Raw genomic sequence first — 15141 nt, 5'->3', positions numbered from 1 at the left:
ACATTTGAAAACCTAATACAATGAAATAAACTTGCAAAACATTTAACATCACGACTAAATAAACCAAAGGATTCCAAAGATTGCGAATCTGCATTCAAAGCGTTCATTGCAATCTCTGAAACTCCCTCTGTGGTGACATCTTTCAAACTCAGATTAGTATCAAACTGTAAAGCCTTCGATATAGCCAAAGTTTCAAGCTCTATGACAGTTAGGGGGAGAGGGATGATTCCGACCATGTGTGCCAAGCCTTTTCCTTGGCATTCTCGGATGATCACTCCAATCCCTGCCCTATCTTCTTCTCGAAACATTGTATCGAAATAATTTGTGCCCGAACCCTCCACAATTACATCAATAGTCAATCTCCAAAACATCACTAACCCACCTCCCATATCCAAAACAACATCCACAGAATTTTGTTCCCGGAAAACCGCATCATCAGAGTTCACCTTTAGGATCATCCATGACAACAACTCTTAGAAATCCATGAAAGCTGCTTCCACAATAGAATCGCTGTTAATCAAAGACTTAGTCGTACTGAGGATGTGCTCTAGCCTTGCTTCGTCTACCCATGTTTCGACTATGAACATGGCAGATGGATCTTTTGCCCGTAATATTTCACCAGGCTCTCTCTCTGTCCATGGGTTCCCAAGCCCATGGCAGATCATTACTAATAGAATCATTGCATCTAGCGGGGCTGTGGTACAGCCTTCACCAATATCTGTGATTGAGAGACATCCTTCTTGGAAACTTGCCTGGTCCGCCACCAAGGTTGACGCATGATACGCTTCCATGACCTAATGTTTTTTGGCTGTTCCCCACTGATCTCCACCATTGATGGACTTAATTTTTTTTTTTTTTATCCAAATTAATTGTCATGTGGTGCTCATGTGTTGAGGCGGCTAGGGTTGTCTCCAAAGTAATTGATTTTCTCTCCATTACTACTGTTTCTATGAGATATGCATTCATTATAGGATTGTATTCAAAACTCTGGAGTTAGGCACTTTATCCGTTACCATATCTGATCCTTCAAGAGTTGGGCTGGCATCGTCAATTGTGTGATTAATCACGCCAGCTGCTGCGTGTAATTCCGAATCATTGCTCCCTGAATTTGGCATAACTACTTCCTTATTTTTCGGGGTGGATTGAGTGCTAATCTGACTCTTTAGAGTAACACTTTCCTTCCCCATTCTTCGTTGAACATTAAAGTGTGTAACGGTCTCCTTATTCAAACTTGTCTCTAGCACTTCCCCAACCTAAACGGATACCACCACTAGAGGCACCGTGGCTGAATTTGCTCCCACCGTGATCTGGGCATCCTCCTCCCCTTACTTTCTCCATTGAGATTTCCAACTCACTTTCTCAAAAAAACCCGAAACATGAATAACATTTTTACCAGCAGTTTTGAATGTAGGAGCGCACAGATATGGATCGAACTGCTGTTGCTCTATCGACAGTGTACCATTGCTCTCCATCCTAGCCATCTCCTTGTCTCTCCACGGCGGCTCAGATAAGCGTTTTTAAAAAAAAACCCTAGTTGCGTATCTGAAAGCCATTTGTGGGACACCGTATCTACTTGAAAGTTCTAGCCATTACTTCCATGCTCAAGAATCGTGAAGAGAGAAACGCTGTTGCTATTATTATCTCTCTAGACCGCTGATCACTCTGAAGAAAAAAACCAGTATCTTCCATTTCGGATAGGTTCAAATTCCCCTATATTCTTGTAAGGTCCACCATAATCCAGACAGATAATTGAAGACTAAAGCAAACCAAACAAGAAAAATGTTTCCCTATAACCCAAAAAAAACAAAACCACAAGCTCGAGAGACAAACATGTTGTCTCAAGAGAACAAAACTCTTCTTCATCAAGAAGGGACAAACGAACTTCTACTACCTAAGAGAGGAGAGATAACCAACTTTCTTAGAGATAGAGAGACTTTGATCTTTTTTATTGATTCTGAATTTCAATATTAATTAAATTGCTAGCCAGTTAATAATAATTTTTGACAATCATATTGAAAATTTGAATTGATGATCTTGACCATTATTTTATACATTTCTTTTTTTTTAATCAATTATTTATTTATTTATTAATTGGAGTAAGCAATTGCAAAAGTTATAACAAAGAACATATTTTCTTGGTGCAGTTTCGTGCTTTATTCAATATTATAGACTAATTAATTGGACCAAACCCGGGGGTAAAAACCAAGGACAAAAGAAAGTGATTGGACCATATTTAATTCCCTTTTCTCTGTTACATTCAAACATAGTGTACACAATCTCCATTTTATAGACTAATTGCAACAAGGTTGTTTGTTGTAATAAGTTATGACATTTTTCACAAAACCTTTGAAGCAATAAGCTATTGTCACAAAGTTATTTGTTGTAATAAAGAAATTATTGCATCAACTTGTTCATTGCAATATTTAGGATTTATTGCAACAAGAATTTTTTGTTGTATAAACTTATTGCCTCGGAGTTTATCACAACGGTTTGCAATACTTTTTTGTCGTTGCAATAATACCTTATTGCAACGGTTTTGTAGTTATTGCAACATTTTTTCTATTGTAATAGACATTTTTTCTTGTAGTGTATAAAAATAATTTTAAAAAAGTATTATATATAGAAATTATTGCATAAACTTGTCCTTTGCAATATTTAGGATTTATTGCAACAAGATTTTTTTGTTGTATAAACTTATTGCCTCGAAGTTTATTACAACGGTTTGCAATAACCTTTTTGTTGTTGCAATAATACCTTATTGCAACGACCTTATAGTTATTGCAATGATTTTTTCCATTATAATAGACATTTTTTCTTGTAGTGTATAAAAATAATTTTAAAAAAGTATTATATATATGTGTGTGTGTGTGTGTGTGTATATTACAGATTGAAATTGAAACAACACTGTTTCAGTAAATTTTTTTTTTGGTTGTGGTTTTAGTAAGTTGTTTTAAAAGAAAAAGAAAAAAGAAAGAAGACAATGCCTAGGTTTAGGTATAAATACCCTCTTTAGTCTTTACTCTCTCAACACTCACTCTCACTCTCAAGCCTCACTCTCACTCTCACCTTTCAAGCCTCACTAGCTGCCCTCTCACTCACAACACTTAGAACTCTCTCTCTCTCTCTCTCCCCCTCATCTCTCACTCTCGTTTCTCACTCTTACTCTCTGCTCTCTCTAAGCTGTTAGCTTTCAAAATCCCATTGGTAAGTCAGTTTCTCTCTCTCTAAGCTACTCTTTCTAAGTTGTTTGCTCCACCCCCAAAAATGCGGCTATAAGCACTAAAAACGTGGCTATAGACATGTTTTTATAACCACATGTTTAAAACGCGGCTTCTTTTGCCTACTTTAAGCCACATTTTTTGAAAATGCGGCTTTATCCCGTCTATAGTCGCGTTTTTACAAACAAGGCTTAAAAAAAGGAGGCCTAAGACCCGCGTGTTTTTTAGTGAATACTTTGATTTTTTTTTTTTTAGAAAATTGAATACTTTGACCTTGATCTACTAATTGCAAGTTGCAACAACAACCATCACGTCACTTTGGAAGTAGAATAAGGAAAATCATGTGGTTTTTTTTTTTTTGGGATTGAGAGGGACAAAGCAGTGGAGTGATGGATTTCTTTAGAGGTAGTGGGTTGGTGGTGGTATTTGGCCATTACTTGATGGAATCAGCACTTTTGATAGTTGTGGCCAATGAAGGCTGGTGGTGGCGGCAGTGGGAATACCATAGTTGCTTTTTTCATTTTTCAGGTTTTATGAAAAAAACTTATAAAATATATGTATAAATAATTATATATTTTAATAATTATTACAACAAAATAAGTACTAATTTGTTAGTGACTTGAAGTATTGTTAAAAATAATATCAATGATTAAAAAATGTTAGAAGTATTTTTGTCATTTGAAAAATCTTTGAATACTTATTTGTACACTTTTTTAGAGTATCTTTGTTCTTCTTCGTCATTGTTCTTTATTAAAATCTTTAGACATAGTATTGTAAAAATTGGCCACTTTTAAGAGAGAGAACTATTCGAAGAATAATAACCTTTAATTTGTTCTAATTATAAAACCTATCATAATTTTTGCTTCTGTACATTGCATGATTTTATACATAAATTCATATAATACAAAATTTATTTGAGAAACAAAAAGAAAATGAATAGTTTGAATTGTAAGAGAGACATTACATGTAAATGAAAAAAAAAAAATTGCAGAGCTCTACATATAGATTACACACCTTTCTTAGGATGCTTGGAATCTTTTATGACAACCTTGGAAAACAAAATCAAGAAAAAAATTAAACCGAGTTTAAAAAAAAAAATTGAACCATATAGATTGTAAAATTGCATATGAGTCTATGACCATTTAATACCAGGCTTTAAAATAATTTTTTTCTATAAAGAGCTACATTTCCACTTTGATTTTACTACTTTAGTCAAATAAGTTCCATAATTGTAAGGAAAAAAAAAACCTATTTTATAATGATGGTCCTAAATTTTGCAATTTAAAACCAAAAATATAAAAAATTAATGAAGAATTTGTTGGGTATAGAAAATTATACTAATAATTAGCAAAAAAAAAAAAATATATATATATTAATTAATGTTGCAAACGGAAACATAATTCTATGCACACTTTACATAAATAAATGCTGATATTCAAAATAAAAATAAAAAGTAAAAAGGGAACAACATGAATAAATCATACTTGACAAAATTTATTTAATTTTGTTTGATAAATTATATAAAATAAATCCTATTAACTTAGTTTTAGGGCATTTAAATGATCTAGAAAAATAATGAAGCATATACTTTTGAGCCTAATCACATCTAGCAAAATAATAAAGCATTCAAAATATTGAAAGCAATTTAAGTTCATATATGCTTGCATGAGATATGTACCATGTCCATAGTAACAATGGAAGCCTCATCTTTGAGATGAAGAATCAATTAATTAATGCTAATAAAAAATATAAAAAAAGAAAAAAGAAAAAAGAGAGAGAAAGAGAACGTGGTTGATATATATATATATATATATATTATATAAATGATGCAAAAATTCATATCTAGTTAAACATCTAGATGATGAAATTAAGAGATTTATGTGAGAAGAGCTATATTATATATATATATTTTTTTTTTATGAATTTTTGCATCATTTATATAAAAAAATCAAAAAATATGATATATATGATGCAAAAATTCATAAATAATAAATAAAAATAATGCTATATTTTTTAATTCATTTCTTGTTATATATAATATATGATATGATTTTAGGTTATTGAAATTAGGAAAGACATAAACTTTGCATTTAATTAAATAGGTGGACATGTGACATGTTATTATTTGTGAAGTATAGAGTGGAGTAGTAAAAGTAAAATTGGAGATTTTGCTCCTTAAATAGTAGTATAGATAACGTCCGTAGAGAGACTTCTATTTCCATTATGATGCATAATTGAGAGACCCTTTCAAGACTTTCTAACTAATATATATGCATTTATGCATTTATGTGACTACATGCATGCAATTCAGATTTTTGTTCAAATTAATATTATAAACTTCATTTGTTTTTGGCAAACAGAAACTACCAACAATAAATCAACTTGATTTGTTGATGCAGAACCAATCTTCAACAATTGAAGATGAAGTTCAGAGTCTTAAGGATAATATTAGGTGAGTTTCACTTTCCTTGTTTCTAAATTCAAATGGAAAGTGAATAATTAAAAAAATATTTTTTTATTTTATTTTTTCTTTTATTTCTTGTTCATATGAATTTACTTCTGCTAATCTCAAATCATTACAAAGACTCAAAGAGTGTAATGTAGTTTTTTTCTTAATTTGCAGGAATTTAGGAGTAGCAAGGTTAAGCCGTTTAACTTTGCTTGAATTGAAAAAATTAGAGAGTATCTTTGTAGAAGGACTCTCTAAGTTAGAGCAGCAATGGCAAAAAAAAAAAAAAAAAAAAAAAAAAAGTGATATGGAAGGAAAAAAATTTAAAAAAAAAAATGCTAAAATGAATTTTATGACATAACATGCTAATATATATATATATATATGTATGTATGTATGTATGTATGTATGTATAACGTAATAATATCTGATTTTCTAATTTTTTCAGGACCAACAGCTTGAAGTATTGGAGGAATATGTTGAGTTGGCACGAAATAGGGTGCTAGCTTTGGAGGAGTAGCACAAATCACTAAAAAATCAGGAGGTATATTATTATTATGTATTTACTTGATGAAATAACTTAATAAACTAAATGCACATTGTGGGATTTAAATAATTTTTCATTTTTGTGTTGACTCTTATGCTTGGAAGAGTATGCTTAGTGCGTATTGGGCAAGAGAATCTTGATTTCTTGCAGAAGATGATTGATTTGAATTGACATCACACAAATATGATCACAAACACTTGTTCCAAAATGTATATATACATACATATATATGTGTGTGTGTATTATCACATTTACATCAAATTTTGTGTCAGTAACATGACTTAGGCCACACGCATGCAAAAACATTTCAATTTATAAAGTTCTTTCTGCACTTCAACTTATAGCCATGGCCCATGCTGCTGTAAAGACATTGTTGGCGTTAGGAGAGAAAGAAATGGAAAAAGCGGACGCAGAACGTAATAGCAAGAGGAAGCAGTAAGCTTACTACATTTTATTTCCTCTTGATGGTCAGTTTTGACAGAAAAGTGAAGGATGTAGTTCTAACTTTAAATTCTTCGTTGTGTTTATGCAGGTAAACCGTACAACCAACAATAGTATCCTATGTTTATGCAATATATATATATATATTTTGGTAAACAGTTTATGTTGCAATATTGAACTTCTGTTGCTATTAGATATGGATATGTGTTTAATTATTAAGAGTATGATATGGATCTTATGCTTATGTAGCATTAAACTTCTCTTGCTATAAGATATGGATATGCTATTATTAAGAGTATAATATGAATGACTAGATTAATGCTAAGCTGGTTATGTTAGTATAATATAGTATAAATTGTATAATGTGCTTGGCATCTAAAGGTGGTTATGTTTCGATCTTATCTATTTTATGTTTATGTTATCTAATATTCACGTACTGAAAATATTCAGCTATTTCTCAACATTTTGGAGCTATGCTAGAGTGTAGCTCTAGCTAGGCGGCTGTCTTTGCTTTTCTCATTTTTCCATTTTTCTAGTTAGCTTTAGGCTTGTTTGGATAAACTATTTTAAAAAGTGCTTTTTTAAAACACGCATTTTAAAATAACAATTTTGAAAACTACAAATAAGTGTTTGGGTAACATTAATTAAAAAAAAAAAAAAACTATTTTGGATGTAAATTACCGAAAAGGATTTTACCGTATAAATAATGTTATAGTCACAAATTATTAATGCTATAATTTGTAATTTTGCAAAAAATTTTGTATATCTAATATTACTCTTATTGTATTGTTAAAAATTTCTGGCCATTTTTTATTTGATCAACAGTTTTTTAAATGAAAAATATGTTAGGATCGTTAACAATTTCATTTATAATAATAATAATAATAATAACTATTATTTTGGGTAAAAATAACTATATTGTTATGTTCTTTTGCCATCTTCTAAGATATATAGGGTCTGTTTGGATAGCACTTATTGTTGCTGAAAGTTGCTAAAAACTGATTGTTGCTAAAAACACTATAGCAAAATAATTTTTAAATATATAAATAGTACCGTAGGACCCATTTTTAATATTTTTAATGTGTGAACAGTGCATGAACAGAGCGTGAACAGTGCACGCACAGTACATGCACAGTAAATTTTGTCTCAAAAATCAAAAAAGCCGGTCAAAAAAAAAAAAAATACACAAAACGCAACTTTACTTTGAGTAAGAAAAATTGCTATCCAAACGCAGACATAATATTAGTTTTTTAATTAATAGGGTAATGGCAACAAGTACACTTTCACTTATTTAAAAAAAAACTTTTTATAAAAAGGTAGATATTTATTAAAAAAATGAAATTACAAGTGAAAATATATAAATGGCTCTTTTGTAGACAAGCTAGTATGTACTAGTCTACAACAAATAACAAATAAAAAATGCCCTACCCCTCATGATGATTTTTGTTTTTTTTGGGCGCTAAACCTATTGATTCAGTCTTTGTTGTATACTTAACTACTGTGTACAACAGTGGTAGTGTATTTTTCAGGGTTTGATAACTTAGGTCAAGAGCTGGTGTAGCTCCCTTTCACGCTAGCCAATTAGGAAACGCCATGTCAGCCATCAAACTTAAATTTAATACACCTATTACACCCAATTACAACCCACATAAAACCTCCATCTTAATTTCCTGTTCTTTCTCTTCAAAGGATAACGAAACCTTTAGCAAAGGATATTGAAACCTGCAACAATAATTCAGTTAAAAAGACCAATCAGAATCACATCCATTTGACACTAAGGAATTTAAGATAGTATTTAAGATAAATAATTTATAAATTTCAGCAATTATAAAGAGAATCATATACAATTCACATTAGAAAATACCTATATATTAATTTCCCATGAGATTGTTTTTTGAGAAAACTTCCCATCAGATTTAGAATGACATGAAAAACACAAACAAAAATCAATGAGCTTGTGATAAATCACTAACTTTTAAAATTTCAAAAGCAAACAAAAGAAACCCATACAGAGGGGAAACCCCACGTACCAAAACAACAATAAATTAGCAAACCACCCCATGCCTATTTTTATAATAACTTTAAAGTTTCTAATAGACATTTTTACAAAACATCTTGTGTGCAGTCCAAAAATTAACGTTAAAATTAAAATTTAAAGTAATGAATTGTTGTAATATTGTAACCAGTGGTGGTGAAGCACCGCCAACAATGGTGGAGTTGGTGCAAGCATAAGCTCTGCCCATAACTAGATTTGGGCTAGAGAGAATGAGAAATCAAAGAGAACCTTAAGATAGGAGAAGGCCTCAACGGCAAGCACTGCCGGTAGTGGTGGTGTGGGACTCAGTATCATAGAGATTCAACCATGGGTGTCTCACATAAAGGTACGGTGGAAGAGAGATTTTGAAATTTGGTGAAGGTGAAGTTGAAGAGAAAGAACAGGAAAGAGAGAGGTTTTATGGTGTGTAATAGGTGTATTAAATTTAAGTTAAATGGCTGACGTGACATTTCCTAATTGGCTGGCCCCCGGACCTAAGTTATTCTCAAATAGAAAAAAAAGAAGAAAAGAGAGGAGGTCTCACTCTCAATCATTTAAATAAGAAAAATAATTATTAATGAAGCATGCATATTAAATATTAATTCCACAAGAAAAAGAAACCAAAACAACGTGGCTAACAAGTGGACAAATAGAATCCCATCTTTCCTTCTTTAAAAACCAAACATTCTCGCATTCTTCTTGCATTCTCTTCTAGCCCTAAAAACCAGCTTTCCTTCTATATCCCGGAAACCTGGTCAGACAGTCCACCTTAAACACCTTTTTTTTTATATTATTTTTTATATCTCAAAATTATTAAAACCAATATTATTGCACTTCTTTAAATAATTTTAGAAGGCTTTAGTACTTCATATAGAATTTTCGATTAGCTTATATATATATATATAATAGAGAAGAAAAGAAGGAACCAAGTATATTAATTAGAGATGGATTACAACAAGAACGGTTTTGAGGATTCCGAGAAGGAGAAGGAGAAGGAGAAGCCATATGGTAAAATAAATTTGAGGTATATGGGTGTAGTCAAAGCTGAAATACTGAAGGGTATGATCATTCGAGGGATCAAAGCTGAAAAGTTGAAGAGTTTGATCAAAGAGGGTATGAAAGCTGAAAAGTTGAAGGGTACTATGATGGTTGCTAGGTCTAGCTTGGCATGGTTGAAGCTGTGGGCAATTCGAGCCATGGCCATGATGTTGCTGTGGGCTATTGCAATGCAGTTGAGAGCTATAGCTGGAATGTTGAGCCCAAGGGTGTTCAACACTCGGCTTGCATACTCTCTTCCACCAGAAAGTAATTTCTATGCTTTATTTGATTTGTGATTAATTTGCAAATACCAAAATTAGGGACCTAACTATCATTATCAAGTAGTTTTGGACGTTCTTTTTTCAACTTTAAGCCCTTTATTTTTATTTTTATTTTTTTATTGAAGTTTCCATCTGTTTGAGTGTGTATATATATATATATATATACCCATACTCATATTCAGAAAACATTGCAAAAAATTATGAGTGATTGCTTTAATTTTTCTTTAAATGTGATCAATTTCTAGATTTTAAAGGTTCTAAAATAAGCATAATATAAAAATATTTTTAAAATACTAGGGTTTTTTTTACCATGGGAGTTTCTACGCAAGAATTACATATAGGGGCAGTCTAAAATACTGAAGAGTCAATCAGTACTTTTACATAGTTTTTAGTTTTGACATGGTTTTATTTCACCTAAGCATGAGTGGTGTTTCAACTACTCAAGTGGATTAATCAAAAAAAAAAATTCAAATGGAACCCATTCTAACATAAAATAATCCTACCTCTCAATTTCATTTGATATTTCACGATTTGTATTTTATTTCGTATATCTAACAATTAATGTAATATTAAATTATTTTAAATGACATGAAGTTAAATAATATTTTAATTTAAATTATGAAATGAATTTTTTTTTTCCTGCATATATACAAGTGACTATTTTTATGGGTAGGATGTCATACGGTTTTTGCATGCATGGAAAGCACAATTAGCTACATGTTTTTCAGATTGAATTATATATACATCATCTTTTTTTGGACATCTTATATATGGTGTTATAGGTGAATCATGCTCATGTTTAGATATTACATACCTCTAGCTAGGCCTATTAATTTGTAGTTACATCCTTTCATTTTATTGTTACGTCTTTATTCAAAGGTAGCGGCAATACATCTTAAACGGTGTCATCTGTTGTCAGGAGTTTATGATAACAATGGGTATCTGATGGTTTCATGCAATGGAGGATTGAATCAGATGCGAGCTGGAGTGAGTAAATATTATTAATTCCTTTTGGCACTGATCCATCTATTACATGTTGCCCCAAATAAAGCTTCTCATGCTTACTGTTGTTCTTCACAGATTTGTGACATGGTTGCCATTGCAAGATACATGAATGTCACGCTTATAGTTCCAGAACTGGATAACACCTCCTTTTGGAATGACTACAGGTAAGTGAAACAAATTTTAGTCTCTTATCAAGCTTTGAATTTTGGATCCATGAAATAATGGAGTTATTCTTTCCATTAATTTAGTTTTTAACAAAATTTGATTACTTGATATGGCAAGCAGTCAATTCCCAGATATATTTGATGTGGATTATTTCATCACATCTTTGAGAGATGAAGTTCGGATATTGAGAGAGCTGCCTCCTGCCCAAAAGAAGAAAGTGGAAGAAGAATCCCTCTTTTCCATGCCACCCATTAGTTGGTCTAACATGACATATTATTATACTACGGTTGGTTTCTTATTTGTCACCTCACATCTTATGATTGAACACCTTCTCATCAAGGAAATTGCCAAAATTACTATCAATGTTTTTTTTAAATAACATGAAAATAAAATGGATTTGTGACACATCAATAACATAATAAATAAATTTCTTTTTTTATTTTTTATTTTTTTAATGTTGTATTTAAAAGTTAACACGTTTGTTTATAAATCTTATATAATAAAATTTGTAATTTCTTAACATGACTCTTACATCCAAGGCTGGGACTCATATATGCTGTAAAGACTAATTTTATTATATATGTGTGTGTTTGCATACAGATCCTTCAACGCATAAAAACGTACGAAGTGGTGCATTTCCAAAAAACTGATGCTAGGCTTGCTAATAATGGGATTCCTGAAGAGGTTCAAAAACTACGCTGTCGAGTAAATTATGAGGCTTTAAAGTTTTCTCCCAAAATTGAGGAAGTGGCCAAGAAGATTGTTAGTATTCTGAGGGAAAGAGGGCCTTTCTTAGTTCTTCATCTCAGATATGAAATGGATATGGTAGCCTTCTCAGGTTGTATAGAAGGTTGCAATGAAGAAGAGATTGAAGAGACCACCAAAATGAGGTGAGACGAATCTATCTTCAATCTTCTAGCTGGCCTATATGATAGCACTTTTTGATATCTATGTCTCATTCATGTACTAAAGGGATAAATTTTTTGTGTGTAAATAGATATGCTTATCCTTGGTGGAAAGAAAAAGAAATTGATTCAGTAAAGAAAAGGCAAGCTGGTCTATGCCCTCTGACTCCTGAGGAAACTACACTGGCATTGCGGGCATTGGATATTGATCGTAGTATTCAAGTGTACATAGCTGCTGGACAAATATACAAGGGAGAAAGGAGATTGGCAACTCTCAGAGAAGCTTTTCCAAATGTTGTTAGTATCTTGAACCTTGAATAAAAACTTCATAGTTATAGTGTGTATGGTTTAGGGTTTTGAACAACTTTAAGCCAAAAATTAGTGTTTAACAACCTACCCAAAAAAAAAAAAACATTTTAAAGTTGTCATTTGGAGATAAAAAAAAAAAAAGCCTTAGAATCCACTACTCATACTTTATAATTTCAGAACTTCAATATATGGATGCTCCATGTATGGCATGATAGGTTTACATACGTCCTTTTTATCTTTTTTATTTTATTTTATTTTATTTTATTTTTTATTTTTTTATATGTGAAACAGGTGAGGAAGGAGACATTACTGGACCCATCGGACCTTAGGCCCTTCCAAAACCATTCAAACCAGATGGCAGCAATAGATTACTATGTTGCAATAGAAAGTGATATATTTGTCCCAACATATGGAGGAAACATGGCAAAAGTTGTTGAAGGCCATAGAAGGTATATATATCCACCTATTATTTACTCATCCCAATACATCATTTCTTCGTTTCCCATTTGAATCAATCAAATCTACGTTATTTCAACTATATATATTTTGACATTATTCATCTCATACTACACATTTATATATGCTAATTCTTTTTCCTTTTTCTTTTCTTCAGATACTTAGGATTCAAGAAAACAATCCTTCTAGATAGAGAGGTTCTTGTGGAACTGATAGATCAGTACAACAATGGAACACTGAGCTGGGATGAATTCTCTGTATCAGTGAAGGCAGCTCATGCAGATCGCATGGGGAATCCAATTAGAAGATCCGAGGTTCCGGGTAAACCCAAGGAAGAGGATTACTTCTATACAAATCCACAGGAATGTTTGTCAACAATTGATGAACCATGAAGTGTGCATGATGATACTCCTGGCGATTTGTGGATCATTATCAATTATCATGATCTACATCCGGTTCTTCTTTCAAGTTTAATAAAGAGCCCTCTCTGACATTTAGCCCCAAAAAAGTGCTCTTTCTTACAAGATTGGAAAAGAAAATGTTTCTTTTTGTTTTTCATGGTGTTGGCTGGTGAGATTTGAAAATACGGTTGTCAAATCTAATTTGTGTAGAGTACCCTGCAAATGCTTATACATAAATTATGCAAGAACATTCAATTTAATTAAACAAGTTATTTTTGAATATTGGTCCTTATTCCTTCTATTGTTGCATTCAATTATGGTGGAGTATTTAAAAATGGTTTAAGTACAAGATCTTGAATGTGGATGTTGCAAGAAACCGGAAAAAGTTCATTGGCCGGTCCAAGATCCAATTTTGTCATCCTTTTTAATAAACATTTTTGCAATCAGCCCAAGACAACCTAGTAGAAATTAATGGCTATCTTATGGCTCTAGCATTACTTATATGGAATACCTGCTTTTCAACTATGGAATCAAAATTCAATACACTGCACGAGAGAAGGAAGATGTATCTTTTTTAACTGGGGTCTCGAGTCATGCATATAACAATCCAATGAATGGATGCTATATATATGTGTGTGTGTCAATGTATTCTTCTGTCAAAGTTGCGGCCACCAATATACTATATGGAATATTATATGAGTGACTTGATATGATTGGGGAAGAAAGCATTCTTATGCCCATAATTTTTATTTATTTATTTTAATTAAGCCTTCTTCAGGCCTTATAACCTTAAGAGTGTAAATTTTTGGTGTTGGTTTGGTGCAACCTTACGATTATGAAACATTACATAGGTACATAAGCCTCTGCCTCGGTTTTGTAAGTTTTTAGTAGATATTTGAAAAAAGAAAAAAAGAAAAACCATACTAAAATAATATTGATATGTTGGAAAAATTATTTCATATCAATATTAATATGATTCTTCTTTTTCATTATATAATGAGTTATATTCATATGTACTGGATATATACATTTTCCCTCTCATATTGTATGAGTTTCAAATAACTATAAAATTCACATATTATAAAAGAGATGATGCATACATCTAGTACAAAAGATTATTATTGGTAACCATCAAAACTCTAACTTTGATGATGTCTCTAGGGCTAGTTAATATTTCATAGTGTGTGAGTTTCACATGGTTATGGAATCCACATGTTGCTGCATAATTTTTGTCCCCTGTGCCTCAGTGGCCAAATAGGGCATTAGAGAAACAAGATATGGCCTAAAGGGGTTGGGTCATGTTCATCCATTGAATTGACCTCAAGGCTCAATGTATAATTAGCCAAAAGAGAGCTCTCTCGCTCTAGAAAAAATAAGAGCTGTGATCTAATTAATTAGGGGCTAGATCTTGCTCGTCCGCTAACTTGGGCTGATGTGTAATGAGACAAAGAAGAGTTATTCCGACTATAAAGAAGAAAAATGAGACCAGTGGCCCAAGGGGTCTAGTCTTACTCATCCACTAGCATAGACTTTAACGTGTAATCAGCCAGAGAAGAGAAAAGAAGAGTCCTTCATCCATAAAGAAGAAAAATGAGACCTATGGCTTGGTCTTGCTTGTCCACTTACTAAGGTTTCAATGTCTGATGTGTAATCACTAATCAGCTATACAAGAGCCTTGAACATTTAGTTTTTTGAATGAGCAATGTTTAATCTTTTTTATTTTTTATTTTTTTATACAAGATAGAATTTCTACTCTAGCGTAATCTAAATGTATATGTGTATGAAGTTTTCTCCTGGAGACTTAAATTCCGACCCTTGCCCTCCACACTCAACAAGCATTTATACTTGTGGAGTGACCAATGCACTAAGGGTGCACGGTGGTTCAATATTT

At 32.0% G+C, this 15141-nt stretch overlaps 1 protein-coding gene across 1 annotated transcript; it reads left to right on the top strand.

Moving 5' to 3' along the window:
• The first annotated feature begins 9832 nt into the window (after positions 1 to 9832).
• LOC112028763 (rhamnogalacturonan I rhamnosyltransferase 1) lies at positions 9833 to 13241 on the top strand. Its single transcript, XM_024061454.2, has 8 exons — positions 9833 to 9995; positions 10929 to 10996; positions 11090 to 11178; positions 11300 to 11465; positions 11780 to 12069; positions 12177 to 12381; positions 12685 to 12842; positions 13007 to 13241. The coding sequence occupies exons 1-8, from the start codon at positions 9833 to 9835 to the stop codon at positions 13239 to 13241; spliced, it is 1374 nt and encodes a 457-aa protein (XP_023917222.1).
• The last annotated feature ends 1900 nt before the right edge of the window (positions 13242 to 15141 follow it).

The sequence above is a fragment of the Quercus suber genome, unplaced genomic scaffold (assembly GCF_002906115.3).
Source record: "Quercus suber isolate HL8 unplaced genomic scaffold, Cork oak 2.0 scaffold_346, whole genome shotgun sequence".
Classification (NCBI taxonomy): domain Eukaryota; kingdom Viridiplantae; phylum Streptophyta; class Magnoliopsida; order Fagales; family Fagaceae; genus Quercus; species Quercus suber.
Note: the sequence above shows the minus strand (reverse complement) of the source record. Positions and strands in the feature narration are given on the sequence as shown.